This window comes from Leptinotarsa decemlineata, unplaced genomic scaffold (genome assembly GCF_025532065.1).
Source record: "Leptinotarsa decemlineata unplaced genomic scaffold, Ldec_3_MD MMD2_P_RNA_scaffold_4, whole genome shotgun sequence".
Classification (NCBI taxonomy): domain Eukaryota; kingdom Metazoa; phylum Arthropoda; class Insecta; order Coleoptera; family Chrysomelidae; genus Leptinotarsa; species Leptinotarsa decemlineata.
The window spans coordinates 2,456,533-2,476,391 of record NW_027412531.1 but is presented as its reverse complement, the minus strand read 5'-3'; the positions used below and the strand labels follow the sequence as shown (position 1 = coordinate 2,476,391).

The window sequence follows — 19,859 nt, the reverse complement described above, 5'->3', positions numbered from 1 at the left end:
CAAGTTATGTATCCACAATCGTCTTCGGGTGATAACTGGACTTATTCCTCCGAGTTCTGACTATTTATTGTATATTAGGGAAACCTATTTCTGAAATAAAGAAAAGATTATTATTATTATTACTATTTATAGGTCATTCGAGTGCTTTCACTTATCCCCTCTTCCCTCTCTCCGCTTCATTGGTTTTAGCGGGAGCTAACCGTTTGGCGGGAGTTGGTCGTTTTTAGCTTGATTAGAGGTTTCCATATGTTACGTATCTCTACGCTAGCTTGACTAAATGCGTTGTTGGACAACATATACACGGCTTCTTTGAATTTTCTCCTAAACCAGTGTTCCTCTTTGTGGATGATTTCAGCTTGAGCCCTCTTGATGTTATGTTGATGAGTCCAAACATGCTCTGCTATTCCGGATTTGCTGGTTTTTCCTCGCTGTGTGTGTTTCTTGTGCTCAGCAATGCGAACTTTTAATGGCCTTTTAGTGCGAACTTTCAATGGCCTTTTAGTTTCACCGATGTATGATTCTCCGCACTCGCAGGGTACCCGGTCAATGCAATTCTTGAAATCGCAGTCCGCGTTTGGTGGCCTGGTTTTCGTGAGGCTGCTACGGATAGTGTTCCCAGATCTGAAGCAGGTCCTGATGTTATACTTGGACCCAATCCTTCTTATCCTTTCCGATAATCCTCAGATGTAGGGAAGTACAAGTACTGGTTGTGGCGGCTTCTCTTCCTTGTGGAGTTCTTGCTGTCTTCTAGCTAAGGTCTGTTCTACCATCAGTCTGGAGTAACCATTCCGTTGAAGTACATTTTTGCTGATGCCTAGTTCCTTTTCAAGACCTTCCTTTGCATTACAGAGCCCAAAAGCAAGGTCTATTAGAGCCTTGATGATTTCTCTCTCAGTCGATTGATGGTGGTTGAATTTCTGGTTCAGATACTGTCCTGTACACAGATGTTTCCCATTTAGTGTCGGTCCTTTTCACCAATACGTCTAAGAAAGGCAATTCGTTGTGGACTTCCTTCTCCATTGTGAAAGTGATGGAAGGACTTACGTTGTTGATGTGCTTCAGAAAAGCGTCTAGTTCTGCATTCCCATGGTTCCATATTATGAAGGTGTCGTCTATGTATCTCAACCAGACTCGGGCTTCTTGTGGGCTTCTTCAATGACCAGAGTTTCAAACCACTTCATACACAGGCTGATTCACGGTGAATGGCACATTAGACGTTTCTGGTGAACCAGACAACGGATCACTTTGAAAATTTAATGGAGGGCATATTCGGACATTCTCTAGCCAACTAAAATATTTTCGACAATGCGGTGTTGCCGCTTCTATTAGAAAGCAGTAGCAACTTTGATTTTTCAAATGGAACACTCTGTATATAATATTATTTTTGGAATCTCCAACAATTGCCCGACAACTTTTCTTGATATTTCCCTATACCTATCTGTTACCGTTTTCGAAATAAAAATTAATTTCAATTTTTTTCTTCGAAAATCATGACTTCTAAAAATGCCGATATCTTTTAGTTAAGAACGACTATGATATCGAAATTTGGTTTGGAGTTAGGTGATACTTGGACACTTCCCACACGTCAGCCTAATCTCCGTTACTTCAATACAGGGTGGTAAAAAAATACAGTTTTTTCGTTTGCTTGAAAAAGTTGCTGAAATTTGATTATTTTAAATGGAACACCCTGTATATTATTGAAAATTCGGAAAGCTGCTGAAATTTGCTTTCTTTCTATGTATATCATACCTATACCTAACTAGTCAAGTTTCGGACTTATGAACATTTACTTGTGAAAATGTCCCTTCAGAATGGTATTTCCATTCGGTATTTGGTAAGCAGGCCATGATTACTATTTGACAGTAGCGTTGTGACATTCTCCTAATAATATCGACATTTTCGTCACTTCAGAAGTTGCAAATACCTTCAAAACGATGGAACAAAACTATTCAAACGAAGTTCTTATGAGTTTGTTTATTATTTTTGGACAGTGTGACAAAATTATCAGCAGAACATGTAGAAAGTTCAATGAAATGTATCCGAATCTACCGCCAATGAACCTCAAGAAATTTATACGAATTCAGAACAATTTCAATGCATTTGGATCAACTTTAAAAGCACCAAGAAACTTGCCTCGACCCGTAACTTTCGAAGACAACCAGATTACGAAACTGTTGGTACCAACTAGACGGAGCTCCTGCACATTGCACAAGAGAAGTGAGCGCAGAACTGGATAGACTATTTGACGATCGGTGGATGAGGCGCTTGGGACCATGGAATTGGCCAGCGAGATCACCCGATCTTAATCCATTAGATTTTTATTTGTGGGGAATGTTTAAAGAAAAAGTTTACAAAATACCCGTGCCTTCGAGAGATGAATTGTTAGAAAGGATTGCCCAAACATTTGAAGATTTGGATCCCAATGAAATCAGATCTGCCACCACGAAAGCAGTCAACACCCGCATTTTAAAGTGCTTGGAAGTGAACGGCCAGCGATTCGAACATATTTTGAAATATTCCACATGATTGTTTTACTTTTTTATAATTATTCATATCAATATTTCCAATTTCAAGTTTCTTGGTGCTTTTTTGAAGTTTATCCAAACATATTGAAATTGTTCTGAATTCGTATAAATTTCTTGAGGTTCATTGGCGGTAGATTCGGATACATTTCATTGAACTTTCTACATGTTCTGCTGATAATTTTGTCACACTGTCCAAAAATAATAAACAAATTCATAAGAACTTCGTTTGAATAGTTTTGTTCCATCGTTTTGAAGGTATTTGCAACTTCTGAAGTGACGAAAATGTCGATATTATTAGGAGAATGTCACAACGCTACTGTCAAATAGTAATCATGGCCTGCTTACCAAATATCGAGTGGAAATACCATTCTGAAGGGACATTTTCACAAATAAATGTTCATAAGTCCGAAACTTGACTAGTTAGGTATAGGTATGATATACATAGAAAGAAAGCAAATTTCAGCAGCTTTCCGAATTTTCAATAATATACAGGGTGTTCCATTTAAAATAATCAAATTTCAGCAACTTTTTCAAGCAAACGAAAAAACTGTATTTTTTTACCACCCTGTATTGAAGTAACGGAGATTGGGCTGACGTGTGGGAAGTGTCCAAGTATCACCTAACTCCAAACCAAATTTCGATATCATACAGAGATATATACAGAGTGTTCCATTTGAAAAATCAAAGTTGCTACTGCTTTCTAATAGAAGCGGCAACACCGCATTGTCGAAAATATTTTAGTTGGCTAGAGAATGTCCGAATATGCCCTCCATTAAATTTTCAAAGTGATCCGTTGTCTGGTTCACCAGAAACGTCTAATGTTCCATCCACCGTGAATCATATATATATATATATATATATATATATATATATATATATATATATATATATATATATATATTGGCTATAACAGGTGAAAGTGGCGATCCCATTGGCAGTCCCTCATCTTGCGTAAATAATTCGTCCTTCAGTTGGAAGTAGCAGTTTCGTACACAGCATCCTAGTTTGTTTGGTTGTTGCTTGTATGTTATTTCTTTGTAATTTCAGTTTTTTGTTTAATAAAATTGTTATTTTCGGTTAATCTTTTCAATTTTTTTTCAGGATTTTCAAATTAATTTATATTATATTAGACAATGGAAGTCCGAACTGATGAAATACACCACGAAACATTGTCAACCACCTTCAAACAGTACTTCATCCCCTGAAGATGCCACCTTGGTTGATGAACGCGCGTCGAGAAGACTGTTGCAGTTCTGGTGTTTGGGTACAGTGCTTGTTTTGGATTTATCCTACGCTTGAGGTTCTAGTTCTACTATTCATAATGCGTATTATTGATAATTCCACATCAGGCCCGGCGGCGGGAGGGGATAAACTGAGTGCAGTAATGCACTTTATTTCGGACTTGTTTTGAATCACAGGGTGCCACCAGCGCATTCTTTTATGCAAATACTAGTAGGCTGTGGATTTCTGGAATTTTTTCCTGACGTTTCGCTGGCGCGAGTGGCTAGCTTACTCAGATAATAATAATAATAATATGCTTTATTATCATAAGAAATAATCTTGGTAGACAAAGCTTGGATAGTACATACTTAAAAAAAATGCAATACATACCAACTGAAATAAAAATAAAAATATAAATGATGCACGGGTACAAACTATGTTAAAATGGAGGATATGAAAGATATGTATATATAAAAAAGTAAAAGACAAGTTTATAAAAGAGTAGACATGACAATTAACAACATAAGAGCTCCTTAATAAGTAAAGATAAAAAATATGCGTAAGTCAATTGAAAGCTATCGTTAAAATATTCATCCAAAGTATAATAGGGTCTATCAGATAGAAATTGTTTGACTAACTTCCTGAATTGGAAGTCATTTATATTGGCAGAGCTTATGTCCATAGGCAAATGATTGTACATTTTTTCACCATTGTAAAATATGGAGTCTCTGGTAATGTTTTTGTTGACACAGTGACTTTCACAGTGTGTCTGCAGTTTCGGGTGTTATAATGGGAAGAGGATGCAGCTTATTTATTGAACACACATATTCCAGTATAAATAATGCAGTTACCGTTAGAATATTATGTTTTTTGAAGAAGGTTCTACAGGAGTCTCTTGGTTTAAGGTCTCCTATATAGCTTATTGCCCTTTTTTGTGAAATTAGTACACTTTTGAATGAAGTTGGACTGCATGCTCCTGAAAAAAAACAGTAGTCCGTAGCGTAAGTGAGAATCTATTAGTGCAAAGTACGCCATCTTTGCAGTGCTGAGCCCCAATTCTAGATAAATCACTCTAACCGCATAACAACCAGAGGAGACTTTTCTAGTGAGTTGTTCAACATGATCCACAAATTTTAAATTCTGGTCAATGAAGACTTCTATAAATTTAGTGTTATTTTTAGATTCCAGTGATCTGTCTTCAAAAAAAAGTTCGTTGATTGAGCATCTAAATGATAATACATTTGTTTTAGTTAAGTTAAAAGATAAAATGTTTGAATCACACCAATCTTTAACTTTTTTCAAGTCGGCAGAGATTATTTTGTGCAACTCACAATTGTTTTTATTATTCCAAAGTATGGTAGTGTCATCTGCAAATAAGGTGAACTTTCCAGAAATATTAAGCTTGGTGAGTTCATTAATATATAATAAGAAAAGAATGGGACCTAACACAGAACCTTGTGGAACTCCAGAATTAATTTATCTCTTTCTTATTTTAATTTCTGATACATCCTGATTCCCGACGACTGGATATTACAGCTGCTTAACTCGTATTTATGTTGACCTCTATACCTATATCTACACACATCGGAAAAGTCTAGGGTTATTTTTAAAAATGGCAATAATTTTTTTTTAGATTGCTTTAGGGAAAAAAGTTGACGGGTGATTATTAAACGAATGTAACTTACAACAAAATTTATTGAATGGTCAAAAATACTGAGTGCGCATATGAGCAAAACTAAAAAAAATATGGCTCTTCTTTGGCACCCCGAAAAAAAATCATAATACAAAAAAAATTGGAATCAGTACAAAGTATGACCTCCACGCTGATTTATTACGGCCCTACATCTATCGTGCATCGATAAAATGAGATTGTCAATGTCTTGTTGAGGTACATTTGCCCATTCAGCGATTGAAAGCTCTCTCAATTGAAACGTTGTGTGAATGTTCCCCATATGCGGAGTAATTCTTCGTTGAAGCATGTCCCACACATGCTCGATGGGATTCAGGTCCGGTGATTGTGCTGGCCATGGCAATACATCAACTCCTTCGTTGGTGAGCCAGTCAGTCACTAGACGCGCGACATGTGGACGAGCATTATCGTGTATTAGGTGGAAGTTTTCACCAACAGCACCAGCAAACGGACGGACGATAGGTAGAAGAATGGTGTCGAGGTACTGTCGAGCTGTGAGGGAGCGATTTGGAAAAACGAGATCGGTTTTGCCGCCGATCATGATTCCGCCCCATAGCATTACTGTACCACCTCTGTATGTGTGGACTTCCTGGCCGTGTCTCAAACGTTCATTATTTCCAGGTCGTCTCCACAGTCTTACTCGACGAGAATCTGGATGAAATCCAAATCTGGATTCGTCTGTAAACAAAACTGTGGCCCAATCATTTGCATCCCAGTTTTGATGTTCTTGACACCACTCTAATCTTCTACCGCGATTACCTCTCGACAAAGGTGGACATCTAAGTGGCCTTCTGTTGTGGAGATCTGCTTCATGCAGTCGATTTCTGACAGTATCACGACCAATGGTTACCTGGTGCGTCTGCTGCAACACGTTAACCAACTCAGGTGCTGTGATTGTCGGTTGTCTTCTTGCGGTTAAGACCAAAAATCGGTCTTGAACTGCAGTTGTAGCGCGTCCTCGCCCTGGATGTTGTTCGGCTGGACTGCCAGTTTCACGGAAACGCCGCCACAATCGACTGATAACACTTTGGGAGACCCCCAAACGAAGAGCTACATCATTTTGTTGCATGCCACCTTGAAGAAGCCCTACAGCTCTATTCATCTCAGCCAATGGTAAGTGATGGCGTTCCATGTTAAAGCACAATATTTCCAGTTTAATTGCTGAGCAAGAACTGCATAGAATGTACAAACTCGACACTTTCAGATTATTCATTTTAGCCAAAAACCCACAGTTTGTAAAAAACTTGATAAAAGATTAGTTACCGTTTTTGCAGGCTTTGTTCAACCCATAGAAATCTACAGGGTGGTCGAGTGTACCAATTTAATCGAAATTAAACGACCTCATGCATTTATTTTTATGATATTTAGTATGTTATAAAAATATCCCTAGACTTTTCCGATGTGTGTATTACCTGTATCTGGTTTAGGTAAATTATGTAAAGCATAAAAAATATTACTGTAGTTCTTTCCCAATACCAAACCGTTATTTTAACACCCCAACACATGTTTCGATCAACGAATGGTCATCTTCAAGAGGAAGATCAAACTGTTTTGATAAATAATATTCATTACTACCCCAAAGGTTCCAAACAGTGCATCACAAGTATGTAAAGCGTGTTTATATTGATTCAGATAGTTTGGTGTGATAATACCTGTACCATGATTTTACCCCTCACTGTATAGTTGTGTGGAAAAAGCTGGAATAAATAACACCAAAAAAAACTAGGTGTTTGCTTTATAACACGGAATGCGTACACTTAAGTGTAAGAAACTGTACTGATATATTCCAAACTAAATATTATACCTTTAATCTCTTCCTCACATGCTTTCTTCAACTCCTCCACCTCATATTCATTATTCCTACTAGCAGAAAAAGTTTCTATCCTCCTCATATTTTCTAATTGAAGTTCGCCTATTAAAAGTAGTTCTTTATTTACTTGGTCCAATTCTTTCTTGACTTTTTCTCCTGCTAATACCTGCTGCTTAGCGATCTATTGAAAAAAAATTTCTTGTCTCTTATTGGATTTACACAAAAATATATAGAAAGATGACACTGAATCAGTTAGGTTTATGTGATCAAATAATCTCGTAGAAAACAATAATCATAAAAAATTGATCGACAACAATAAACATTTTTTGGATTTCTTTTGACATTAGATAAGCGTATCCAAATCTAATACAAATTTCGCTAATATGGAGATCGAGTATGCGGAATTTGGGACAGTATAACTGTCATTAAAAGTGACATATACAGTGTGACCCATTTTTAATGGAAACACCCCCCTAAAATTTGAAGTTGTAAATCGATTTTAATATTTTTTTTTTTTGAAATGTCAAGTACTAAAAGGTCTACCTTGGGACAAAATTTGAAATGTTTATTAAAGTTTCAGGGCATACTACGATATTTTTTCTTAGTCGAAAATCGGGATTTTTTATTAGCGATTTTTTTATTGAAAAAATCACTACGCCACTGGATTCAGAGTGCCTCTAAATAGGTGTGACCAAAATTTCATGAAAAAATATTCATTATTAACAAAGTTATGACAACTCAAAAATTCGAAAACTCGCACAGCTAACAGTCACAATATATATATTTTTTTACGATTTCAACAATAAAGTGCCGCCAGATGAAAAAAAAAACAAATAGCGTAAATATTTTTAATGAAAATAACGGAATTACATCAACACAATTCAACTAACAATGTTGCAAAAAATTTTAATAAACGTAACTAATAACTAATTATTGAAATGTTTCGATTCAGTGCAACAATTAATTCTAACTCATATTCTAGTAGCCTCTACTAATCCACCACGTATTTCGATACATGTGTGGTAGCGCTTACGAATGTTTCTGATTACGTTCCTTAGTTCTTGAGGGCTAATATCTGCACATACCTGTCGAATTCTTGCACAAAGTTCATTTCTATCTCTTGAGCGGTTTTTGTAAACCTTTTGTGTGAGAAGTCTCTAGAGAAAAAAGTCCAAAACTGTGAGGTCTGGAGATCTGGGTGGCCACTCTATAAACGAACTACCACGGCCTATCCATCAGTTTGGAAAATGTTCGTTAAGCCATTGCCTCACAGCTCTGGCATAATGAACTGAACACCCATCTAACTGGACAATTAAATTTGATCGTTCATTGATTGGCAGCTCGTGAATAGCATCCCAGAACTCTGTGTTTAAAAATTCTAGTAACCTCTGCGCATTAATGTTTTCCTCAAAAAAGAAAGGACCAATAGTTCGTTCGTTCAATATCCCACACCGGACGTTGATTTTTTGGGAATACTGGCTTTTACAGTTTATTACCCAGTTAGGATTATCCGCTGCCCAATAGCGACAATTCTGTGATGACACTACTCCATTTGTAGTGAAAGTGGCTTCGTCGGTATATAAAATATTTTTTAGGAAATTTCTATTGTTTAAATATTCCCCTTGGGCCCATAAACAATATTCCAGGCGTTTTGCTTCGTCGCCTTCTTGAAGTGTGTGTAAAAATTTTGGCTTGAAAGGTTTAATATTCTTCGCTTTGAGACATCTCCGAATAGTTTCTCGTGGACTATTCAAATCTGAAGTGGTATTCCTTATACTGGCATTAGGATTATTTCCGAAATAATCTAAAATGATTTGGTCATTCCTGTTTCGTCTTTGTACAGGATTACTTTTTAACATCATTTTTGATACTGCACCAGTTTCATTGAATATTTTATTTACCGTACCGCAGCTAATACGAGGACGATCCTGATGTCTCTCATTAAATACTCTACAAACCTATCTAGCACTTCTAACGTCATCTCCCGAAAGGCGTACAATTTCAATTTTCTCTCTTACGCTCAATCTTGCAGCCATGAAACAAAATAATTCGAAGAACTGAAAGGTGAATATTGTTGACAATATTCACCTTTCACAAGTGTCAAACTGTAATATCATTTCCATGGCAACTAAGACTTAAATTGAAATATTAGGTCTTAGTTTTAGTTAATTTGCGTGAAAACCTGAATGTAATTCCGTTATTTTCTTCAAAAATATTTACGCTATTTGTTTTTTTTTTCATCTGGCGGCACTTTATTGTTGAAATCACAAAAAAAATATTCGCATGGCTATATCTGTAGATATAGGGTGTTTTTTGTGACCGTTAGCTGTGTCAGTTTTCGAATTTTTGAGTTGTCATAACTTTGTTAATAATGAATATTTTTTCATGAAATTTTGGTCACACCTATTTAGAGGCACTCTGAATCCAGTGGCGTAGTGATTTTTTCATTAAAAAAATCGCTAATAAAAAATCCCGGTTTTCGACTAAGAAAATATATCGTAGTATGCCCTGAAACCTTAATAAACATTTCAAATTTTGTCCCAAGGTAGACCGTTTAGTACTTGACATTTCAAAAAAAAAAATATTAAAATCGGTTTACAACTTCAAATTTTAGGGGGGTGTTTCCATTAAAAATGGGTCACACTGTATAATGGTTGTAAAGAGTATTAAAAGATTATGTTTAGAAAGTAGCCTGTTGAAAATATTTTTGACACTAGTTAACCTAATAGCAATAAATAAACTGGAAGTGGAGAAAATGTTATCAATACATGTTGCAGAATCACCCCATATACGAGTAGGTTCGCTTATAATAGCACTAATGTTATGTTGTTTAAGTATATTAATGAAGTCGGTTGTATCATTACTAAACCTTAACATATCAGTGTTAACACACCTATTTAATGTTCCTTGAATTATTTTTCAAACACTCTATATTAAATAAAACAATTCAATAGGAAAATATAGTACTTTCTACACAAGGTTGTCTGTAGTATTGAAAAAAGATCTAGAGCTGGATCCCAAAGACAATCAGATGTTGAATACTGAGGCAGAAATCTATCAAATACTTTTCCATCACCAGTACAAAACTCAGTCTGTCAATGGGCGTTTCGCTAATCAAGTGGAGCACCATCAGTTTTAGTCATCTCCTAAGTCATGCTAACTTGATTACCGAAATGTGCGTCGAAAGACAGCGCGAGACAGATAGATCCAGAGGTTCCAAATTCCAGCTATTAAAACGTGGCAGGAATTAGTTATTTGATAGCCATGGATGACAGCAAAGGGTGATCAGTGGTTCATGACGAATCAGTTGTATACTATTTGTTTTATCTATTAATAGATAAATAAAACTGTTTCATGTAAGGTTTTCCCCATTATCCATCTGTGCAGTACATAACCATAATATAATATAAAAAAAGTCTCACTGTAACTTCTGCGACTGCATCCAACAGACTGGCTTGTGTTTCATGAAGTTTATTATTAGCAACAGCACAATTATTTTGCATTTCTTTAAGGTCTCTTGATAAAACTTCGTTTGCCACTTTCAGCATCTTGACTTCATTCAGTATCATTTTACTCTGAAACAAAAATATTTTTCATTATATAAAATAATTTTTTCAATCTCATTCAAATTCTCAAATCAATTTTGTTTTAGCTTTGAGTAAAATAACGGTACAGTTTTCTTATAATACAAGTTATTCCAATATTTGGATGAAAATTATTATCATCTTTAATAGAAAGCTACAAAAAGTTATAGGATAATAGGATTTTTTTCAATTCACAAAAAGGTTAGAACTTCCTGTTGGTGAGGATGGCCGTGTCAAAAAAGATGTGAAATTTGTACAAATAATACATGTCAATATAAACACACAAGTCACTAAATTAAAGAAAGCTGGAATCAATATTAATGCACAAGGATTACTTGAAATTTTCTTGATAAAAATTCGAATTTGTTTTATATGATAATTTACCGGTGGACAAACGAACAAACTTATTTTCAAACTGAATTCCATGACAGATGGTACCTAGTACAATGGTCTTCTACCTGTAAATTGAAGTTCAAAAGTTTAAAACAAATTCGAATTAGTGAGGATTCCATCTTTTATAATGTAATGACTTATTTGATTAATAATAATAATAATATTTATTTATTTATCCTTTGAGACGTTAACAACGTATACGACATGTCAGTACAACAAGTTAAAATAGTATAAAGAAAATAAACATACATTAAGATAAAATATCTCAGTAGTTTTAAAGTATAAAAATGTATAAAATATAAAGAAAAAAAAACAAGAATAGTCAAAATTGGATGTATAATAAAATAATAAAATCAGGATGAAAGTCTGGATCGCAATCAGCTAAAGTCGTCTAAAAGGAATTCACTGACACTGTAATAAGCCTAAGACAGGAGCAAATTTTTAACTTCTCTTTTAAATGACATCAAACTCATGGTTTTAAAGTGATCAGGTAGGTGATTGAATAATTTTATTCCCATATATTTGGGTGACTGTTCAAATTTAGAGGATCTGTGTCTAGGAATACTTAACAATTTTCCATTTCTGGTTGAGTATCTGTGGTAAGAAGAATTTGTGTTATATTTTGTTAAATTATCGTGGATGTATAGTAAGCATTTAAATATTTAAATGAATGGCAGGATTTGATATGATATGAAGTGCTGTTTGCACGATTCTCTCCATGGGATATCAAATAATTTTCTGATAAATTTTTTTGGGAAATAAAAACCCTATTTTTGTTGGTGGCATATCCCCAAAGAACCACATTGTAGCCTAAATGGCTGTAGACCAAGCTATAATATACGTCCAGCAAGGCATGCAAGGGCATAAAATGTTTTATTCTGGAGAGAGCATAGTATGCTTGGTTAACTTTTTTACAAGTGACTGTAATGTGTTCAGACCATCTTAAGCAATCATCCACATAGACTCCTAGAAATTTTGTAAAATTCGTTGATACCAATTCCACCCCTCTAATATCAAAGACAGTAGGATGTTTATCAAGATCAATGGAAGAACTAAAATGATACATTTTGTTTTATTCAAGTTAACAATCAGATTGTTCAACTTGCACCAATCTAAGAAGTGTGTTATAAACCTTTCCGTTGATGATTTTAATTCCTCTAGGCTGTGTGCTGAGACCGCTAACGAGGTATCGTCAGCAAAGAGAGTGAGACTATTGTTGTTGATGTTGAAGTATTTGGGTAGATCATTGACGAATAATAGAAAGATATGCGGTCCCAGGACAGAGCCTTGAGGAACTCCTGAACTGATTGGTTGAGGATCAGATAGTGTATCTTTTATTTTTACCAACATTGTACGGTCTGAAAGAAAATGTTTGAGCCATTGCAAAAATACACCCCTAAATCCTAGATTAAAAAGTTTGGTTTCAATAAAATCATAATATAGACAGTCAAATGCACGTGAGAGGTCAAAAAATATTCCTGCCACGTGCATACCATAGTCTAGAGAGTTATAGATGATTTCAAGCAAAACTACAGGCAGCTGACTGTGTGGACTTGCCTTTATGAAAACCGTGCTGGCAGTCAGTAAGAATCTTAAAATTCAACAGAAAGTTAGCCATTCTCTCGTTGACTAGTTTCTCAAAGATTTTTGAGAAAATACTTAAAAGAGCGATAGGACGATAGTTAGTCACATCTGATGTTTCTTTACTTTTGTGAATGGGAATAATAACGGCCGTCTTCAAGAGTGATGGAAATTTGCCGGTTGTGATACACTGATTGAACAGGTAAGCTAGATGCTTAGAGATCAATACCCCATTTTCTTTTATGATTCTTACTGAGATATTGTCGTGGCCTGTGCTTTTTTTCATTTTTTAAACCATTTATAATATCGATAACTTCGTCTTCAGTTATTGGCGCGTTTGTTAAAATGTTGGAAGATGTGCATATAGATGATCTATTGCTACCTGAATGTTTTTGTAAGTTATCTTCTACTACTGATGAGAAGTAATCACCGAAAGTATTAGCAACCCTTTTTTTATTAGTGATCAACTCATTACCGTGGTTGAGAATGATGTCAAATTGTTTTTTCCCTCTACCCATCTCCTTGTTAACTAGGTTTCAGACTGTTTTGTTTTTATTGTTCGAGTTGTTTATTAGATTTGCATGAAAATTCAATTTAGCTTTCTCGAGTAGTAATTCATAGTGTTTTTTTGCTCTTTTATATGCAGCGTGCGAGTCTAAGTTGCCTATGTTTTTGCACAGCCAATGGGTATATTTTAGATTATGGCTAGCTTGTCTGACTTCTGGAGTTACCCAGTTAGATTTGTTGTCAGATATTGTTTTGTGCCTTTTTATAGGACAAGTCATTTAAGATACTTGTTATAATGTTCATAAATTCCTGAAAACTATCATCCACATCATTTAAATGATATATGGTGTCAAAGCTAGTAATTGACAATGTCAAAGACAATTGTTTTAAGTTATGTTCTGAGATATCTCTGTAAGTATAGTGAGATGGTAAAATTATTTTCACTGAGGATACACTACAAAAACACACTTTTGTCTATTTTCCACTATATTTCTTTATTGTTGACTTCAGTTTTGAAAATGGTGTAATAACCGAAACCGGTCAACAATAAAGAAATATGGTGGAAAATAGACAGAAGTGTGTTTTTGTAGTGTATCCTCAGTGAACATGAATTTCCACAAAATAAACAAGTCGTCAATCGAAGAAGTAAAACGATTTTACTCTCTAAAGGCATACTATAAATAAGAGAAAATATTTTGTGATCACTGAAGTTCCCCTCATAGACAATAGATTTACAACAATCCTCCTCCACATTTGTTAGTACATAGTCGAGTTTGATAGATGATGTTATCCCTAATCGATTAGTAAAAACTCGAGTGGGTGCCAAGGATGAAATATGCAAGTTGTGATTAGCTAATAAGTCATCCAGCTGTGACTTTTCCAAAGTATTTTTATGGTAATCAACATTAAAATCACCACATACGAAAATATCATAGTTATTTCTAGAAATATAACCTAATATGCAGGATAATTAATGTAAAAATATATCCAAGTTACCATTAGGAGATCTATAAATGCTTAATATACAAATCTTTTTACCTTGTACAGTTAGTTTTATCCCACTGCCTTCACAATGAATCTCCTCTGAGAACTGTTTTAAATCAAGACACTGAGCTAGAAATGATGATTCAACAAAGATGGCAGTTCCCCCATGTATATGAGTAATACGACAAAATTCAGATATCAGACTATAGCCAGGTATGGACATAAATTCAATATTCTCGGTATCACACCAGTGCTCAACAATACTAATGACGTCCGGATCCTCTTCCGATAAAAGAACTTCCAGTTTATTAATTTTGTTTGTTAATGATTGAGCATTTAGATGAAGTTTTTTGAAATTGTATATGTTCTTTTTTACATTTAATTCAGGTTTGGAATAACCAGAAGAACCAGTATCAGAGATGATATTTGGGGCATATTGGTGGTTGAAAGGGACGAATGTGTAATTTGTTGGGCCAATTATTGGGGTCCAGAAGTTCATCCATTGACAGATCAAAACTCCCTATTTTGAAGCATTTTTTTATACTTGGATTTGAGGTCAAAACAATCAACGTTATTATCAGGAAAGACTTTTTTTACATATTCCTTAACATTATCGAAGGTAGTACACTGGTCTAGTCCACCAATCCATATCCAGTTCCGTTCAGGAGCAACTGTGAGTAGGTCACTAGGATGTCCTGTGCCATATGATTTAGCAGTAGGTAGTTGTGAAGATGTATTACTTTTTTAGATTTTTTATAAGTTACTGAATTCCAGGAGTTGTCTACGGAGGTACCAGGGGGATTTTGGTCAGTATCGTTAATCAGGTTAATGATTTCATCACATTTTTTCATTGTTTGGACTTCCAGTAATTGTAAGTTCGATTTACTCTTATCTGATGTATCACCCTGTATGCCTGGACTCAAAATAGTGTTTGGTAGTTTTTTGTTGCTATTGGATTTCATAGATGTTCGGTTGTTTTTACTTTGGTCTTTTTTTGTATCATTAGGCAGATTAGAGTTACTTTGGGCAGTTTTTTTGTGATCAGGTTGATAAGTTGATGCTTCTATGCACTTTAAAGATGGGTTATTTTCCAGGAGTACGATTTTTTCAGATAAAAGTGCAATGAGTGTGTCTTTGTCCCTGATGACCTCAGATAGCTTGTTTCAGAGAGTGTATCTGAGTCATAATCTGGTGCTTGGAATTTCGTGCTGAGAATCACTTCACAACAAGAATTAACTCTTTTTGCACAGCTACTATGATACATAGATTCACAGGTAACACAACACAAGCCCGTACTGACGTTTTTCTTGCAGTAATTCAACCTATACAACAGTACAACAGAAGAGGTACGATTTTGCTCGACTGCAACGCCTGTTTCACAAATCCCCGTCCGAAAATTAAACGAGTTGAGCGTCAAAGTTCTGCCTCACCCACCATACCATATAGACCTCTCGCCGACTACCATCTTCTCAAGCACTTCGATAGCTTTTTCACCAGTAGAACCTTTGCCGTCAGGACCAGACAAAAACCGCCTTCGTCCATTTCATTGAATCCCGAGCTCACAATTTTTTATGCTGACAGAATTAAGTGTACTGTGCCCTGATTCAAATGACGCTTATCTCGATTAAATTGAATAAGTATTAGATTGTTTTCAAAGTTTTGTCCGTTTCTATGAGTCTTTTTCAAACTGTAATATATATAATATAATGTCAATATCTTCAACTACTGCAAAATGGCTGAACTTTTAATAATTACCTGAATACATTGACATATAAATACATTATATGAGGTAATAAGCTTGAGGTCAGTTCAGAAGATGCTCGAAATGGTTGCCTTGAACTTCTTGACATATGAATAGCCTATCCGATATTTCACGCCGAACATTTTCGAACACAGTAACGTCAATATCCCTACAAATATTCATTATTTTCTGCCGTATATTCAATATTAAGGCAGGTTCAGTTTCGTACACCTTTTGCTTAAATAGCCCCATAAAAAAGTCCAAAGGTGTGAAATCTGGCGAGCGGGCTAGCCATTCTCGCCAGCCCGCACTGTATATTATCATATATATTATCTGATGATAATAATAAAACTTGACGAAATATTGGATATGTTACAAGAGCACATTTTCGTTTTTGTGCTTTCTCAAGTAATGTCGTAGTTTTGTTTTATGCCCTTGTCGATGTTTGATTATTTATAAGTTGCCGCAGGCTGCCGTTGTGGCGCGGAATGTTCTGATAGGTCGGCGACGTGCATGCTTGATGCGCATGCGAAACTAAGCTTCGCAACGTGCAAGTGAAGCATCGACTGCGAAATGAGGTTCGTCGTTTGTTTTTTACTGCAGCTTTCACTGCAAGGTAACTAGTTGACGCCAGAGCTCAAAAAGAAAGTATCAGTGATCACAAATGCCTTGTTTTTGGGCTCTGGTTTCAACAAATTGTTATAGTTCTAAAAGTATTTTATAGAGTTATTATTCTCACCTCATTTTCCCAATAGTGAATAGTTTTGATAAACTTTTTTTCTTCTTCCATCCTTTCCTTTTTGTAATTTTCAAGCTGTTCTCGTAAATCGTCGAAGTCCTTCTGCTGAAGCTGAACTTTATCCCTCTGAAATTGAATAAATACGAAGTCTGATTTATCATTTTCATTACTGATTAAAATTATGAAGTTTTCATATTCTTTTTTTACTGACTTCATCATTCAACTAGAAATTCATTTGGGAAAATCCAAAAGAAATAAACAATAGAATATTGAATTAAGGAAGCAACTGAAAATCATTTGAGATAAGGAAGGTATAGCAAAAAATTGTCAGTAATTTGTCAATTTGCCAAATTTAGTATTCAAATTACATTGAAATATCATGTGGGTAAGTATATGAGGCAGTGTCACAACGTCATCCACAATTACGCAATAAGATTTAGGCATTTTCTCTACTCACTACAAAAATAGTTGTGGTTCTACAATTAGAGTATACAATCAGTTATTGCCAAAAAATGGGGGAGTTTTTTTCCTAACGAATTCTATTTGTTTTTATAGTATTTTAAAATATGTGTTGGTCTCGTTCATTTTCGAAATATTTGACAGATCTTCGAAGTTAATAAAGATTATGATTATCAATGAGTGTCACTCTGATATCTCATACAACACAGAAACATACGATTACAACTATAAGAAAGCTGGTTTTCCTGCACTATACTCAGATTTACTAAATACTGATTGGAATTTTCTTCAAAGTCCTTCAGATGTAAACGCAGCATTAGATGGTTTGTACTCTGTATTATACGAGATATTTGATCGGCATATTCCACGCCAACCCAACTTTCAAAGAAAATATCAACCGTGTTATAACAATATTATTCGTAGAATAAAAGAAAAGAATAAGGTATTCCAGAAACTGAAAAAATCCAAGTTAGATATTTATAGAGTTCAATTTTCCTCTCTACGAAAACAGATTATAACAGACATAAAAATTGCATACAAGAAATATATACAGGATTCTGAAAATTCTATCATCACAGATCCTTCGAAGTTCTGGTCTTTCATAGATAATAAAAAAGGCCACTCGTGGATTCCCGGAATTCTCCACTTCGGTCGGTAGCCAGGCGGTTCGACGTGGGTGCTTTGTTCACTCACTCGAATTGACTGCCGTGTTAGTCGGTGGTTCAAGCCCTAGTCTGAACGATCGATTTTCACTTGCTATCGTCCAACCCGTGTTATGAATCACACGTTAAAAGGTAAGACCTCGTTAATCCTTAGCTCGCACAAGTTTCGACTTCTGAGGGTTGTCGTTCGTAGGAGTGCGGCAGCTGGTTAACGGAAAAACAGATTTTTAGATAATGTGAAATACAATGATCCAAAAAATATTGTTAATGGCTTTGCGACATTCTCTAGCACTCTTTTGCACTTTACATAGAGAGAAGTGTAACTGTTGCGGAAATAATATTAACGTCGTTCAATCGCTTACCGAATCGGAAGAACGAAATCCCGGCCTTGCGGTTCGGAAGATTGAACGGTGTGTACACAAGATGGAGGCTAAGATTACGTCGGCGAGACAACACGCGTCTCGTATCCAATGTGTGATGGATTACAAGGCGGTCAACAGGCCTTTCACGCCCGCAGTGCGGCGATTAGCCGCCAATCTACGACGTACGTACGACACTTTAAGCCAAGGCGTGTTGCCGACCACCAAACGGCACTGCCTTGATAGGATACGAATGCTAGTGGCTGCTAAGAAATCACTAGTGAAGCGAGCGAGAAGTATCGCGAAAACCTTAGGTTCCGCGAGAAACCTTCTCGCTTGAATGAAAAACAAAATCCAATAGCCGTTTATTATGACCTTAGTAGGGCTTTTGATACTATAGATCACAGATTATTAATAGAGAAACTTTATAGGATAGGTATTCGAGGAGTGGCCAACACTTGGATAGAATCCTATTTAAAGGATAGGTCACAGATAGTGGTTGTAGACAAAGTGAAATCTAACCGATTAAAAGTAACAACTGGTGTACCTCAAGGCAGATGATACAAACCAGCTGGTGGCTGAAAAATCTCTAGCAGGCACTGTTACAACTAGCAATACATGTGCGCGCGAATTCCAACAATGGTGCGAGAATAATGGATTATCAGTCAACATCAATAAAACTTGTTTTATGGTATTTCAATAACAAAATATCAGTCTTGACCATAGTCCATTAATAAGAATGGATCATAGGTCCATAGAGCAAGTAAAATATTGTAAATTCCTTGGAGCATACATAGATCAGAAGCTCACATGGAATGTTCATACAGATCATATTGTATCCAAACTAAGCAGTGTTTGCTTTGTTATTCGACAACTACAAGGAACAGTATCTCTGGAAACTCTTAAGCTAGCTTATTATGGTCTTGTTCAGTCCACACTGAGTTATGGTCTTATTGTTTGGGGCAATTCTGCTCATATTCAAAAGGTGTTTATAATACAGAAAAGAATTTTAAGATGTATGGTGAGAGCCAACCCTCGAGAGAGCTGTAGAGAAATCTTTGTTCGTTTGAGAATTCTAACTCTTTCATGCTTATATATATATATATATTTAATAACTCTTGAGGTAAAAAAACGGCACTTCAGCCATGAGAGGGGTTTTATGATCCACAATTATAGTACACGCAACGCTAATTGTATACGTTTGCCATTCTCTCGCTTATCACTGGGACAGAATTCATATATGTATCAGGGAATTATTTGCTATAATCACACAGTCACACTAATGGGTGAAATTGAGAGCTTTAAATTATTTAAATCAAAATTGTTTGATCTTTTATGTTCAAATGCCTTTTATTCAATGGACGAGTTCTTAGCATTCTGTTCATAGTATATATAAATTGGTATAGGGTAGCTTATGCTTTTATTTTTATACTAATTGTATTTGTTGTATGTCTGACTGAGGCAAGTTTATATGCTGTATCTTGTAAAACTTCAGTGATGAATAAACATATCTATCTATCTATCTATCTATCTATCTATCTATCTATCTTATTCCAAGAGCCTCCACGTGTTGTGGATAATCCACCGACCGCTGATCAGGTGGA

At 35.5% G+C, this 19,859-nt stretch overlaps 1 protein-coding gene across 3 annotated transcripts in view; it reads right to left on the bottom strand.

Moving 5' to 3' along the window:
* The window catches only part of Tsc1 (tuberous sclerosis 1 protein hamartin), a 135,633-nt gene that overhangs the window by 8,800 nt on the left and 106,974 nt on the right, over positions 1-19,859 (bottom strand). For all 3 annotated transcript variants that reach the window (XM_074186658.1, XM_074186660.1, XM_074186659.1), the window contains 3 exons: positions 16,776-16,901; positions 10,669-10,821; positions 7,241-7,427 (listed from right to left, as the gene is read on the bottom strand). In XM_074186658.1, the coding sequence (XP_074042759.1) occupies positions 7,241-7,427; positions 10,669-10,821; positions 16,776-16,901 (466 nt within the window). The remainder of the gene's footprint in view (positions 1-7,240; positions 7,428-10,668; positions 10,822-16,775; positions 16,902-19,859) is intronic.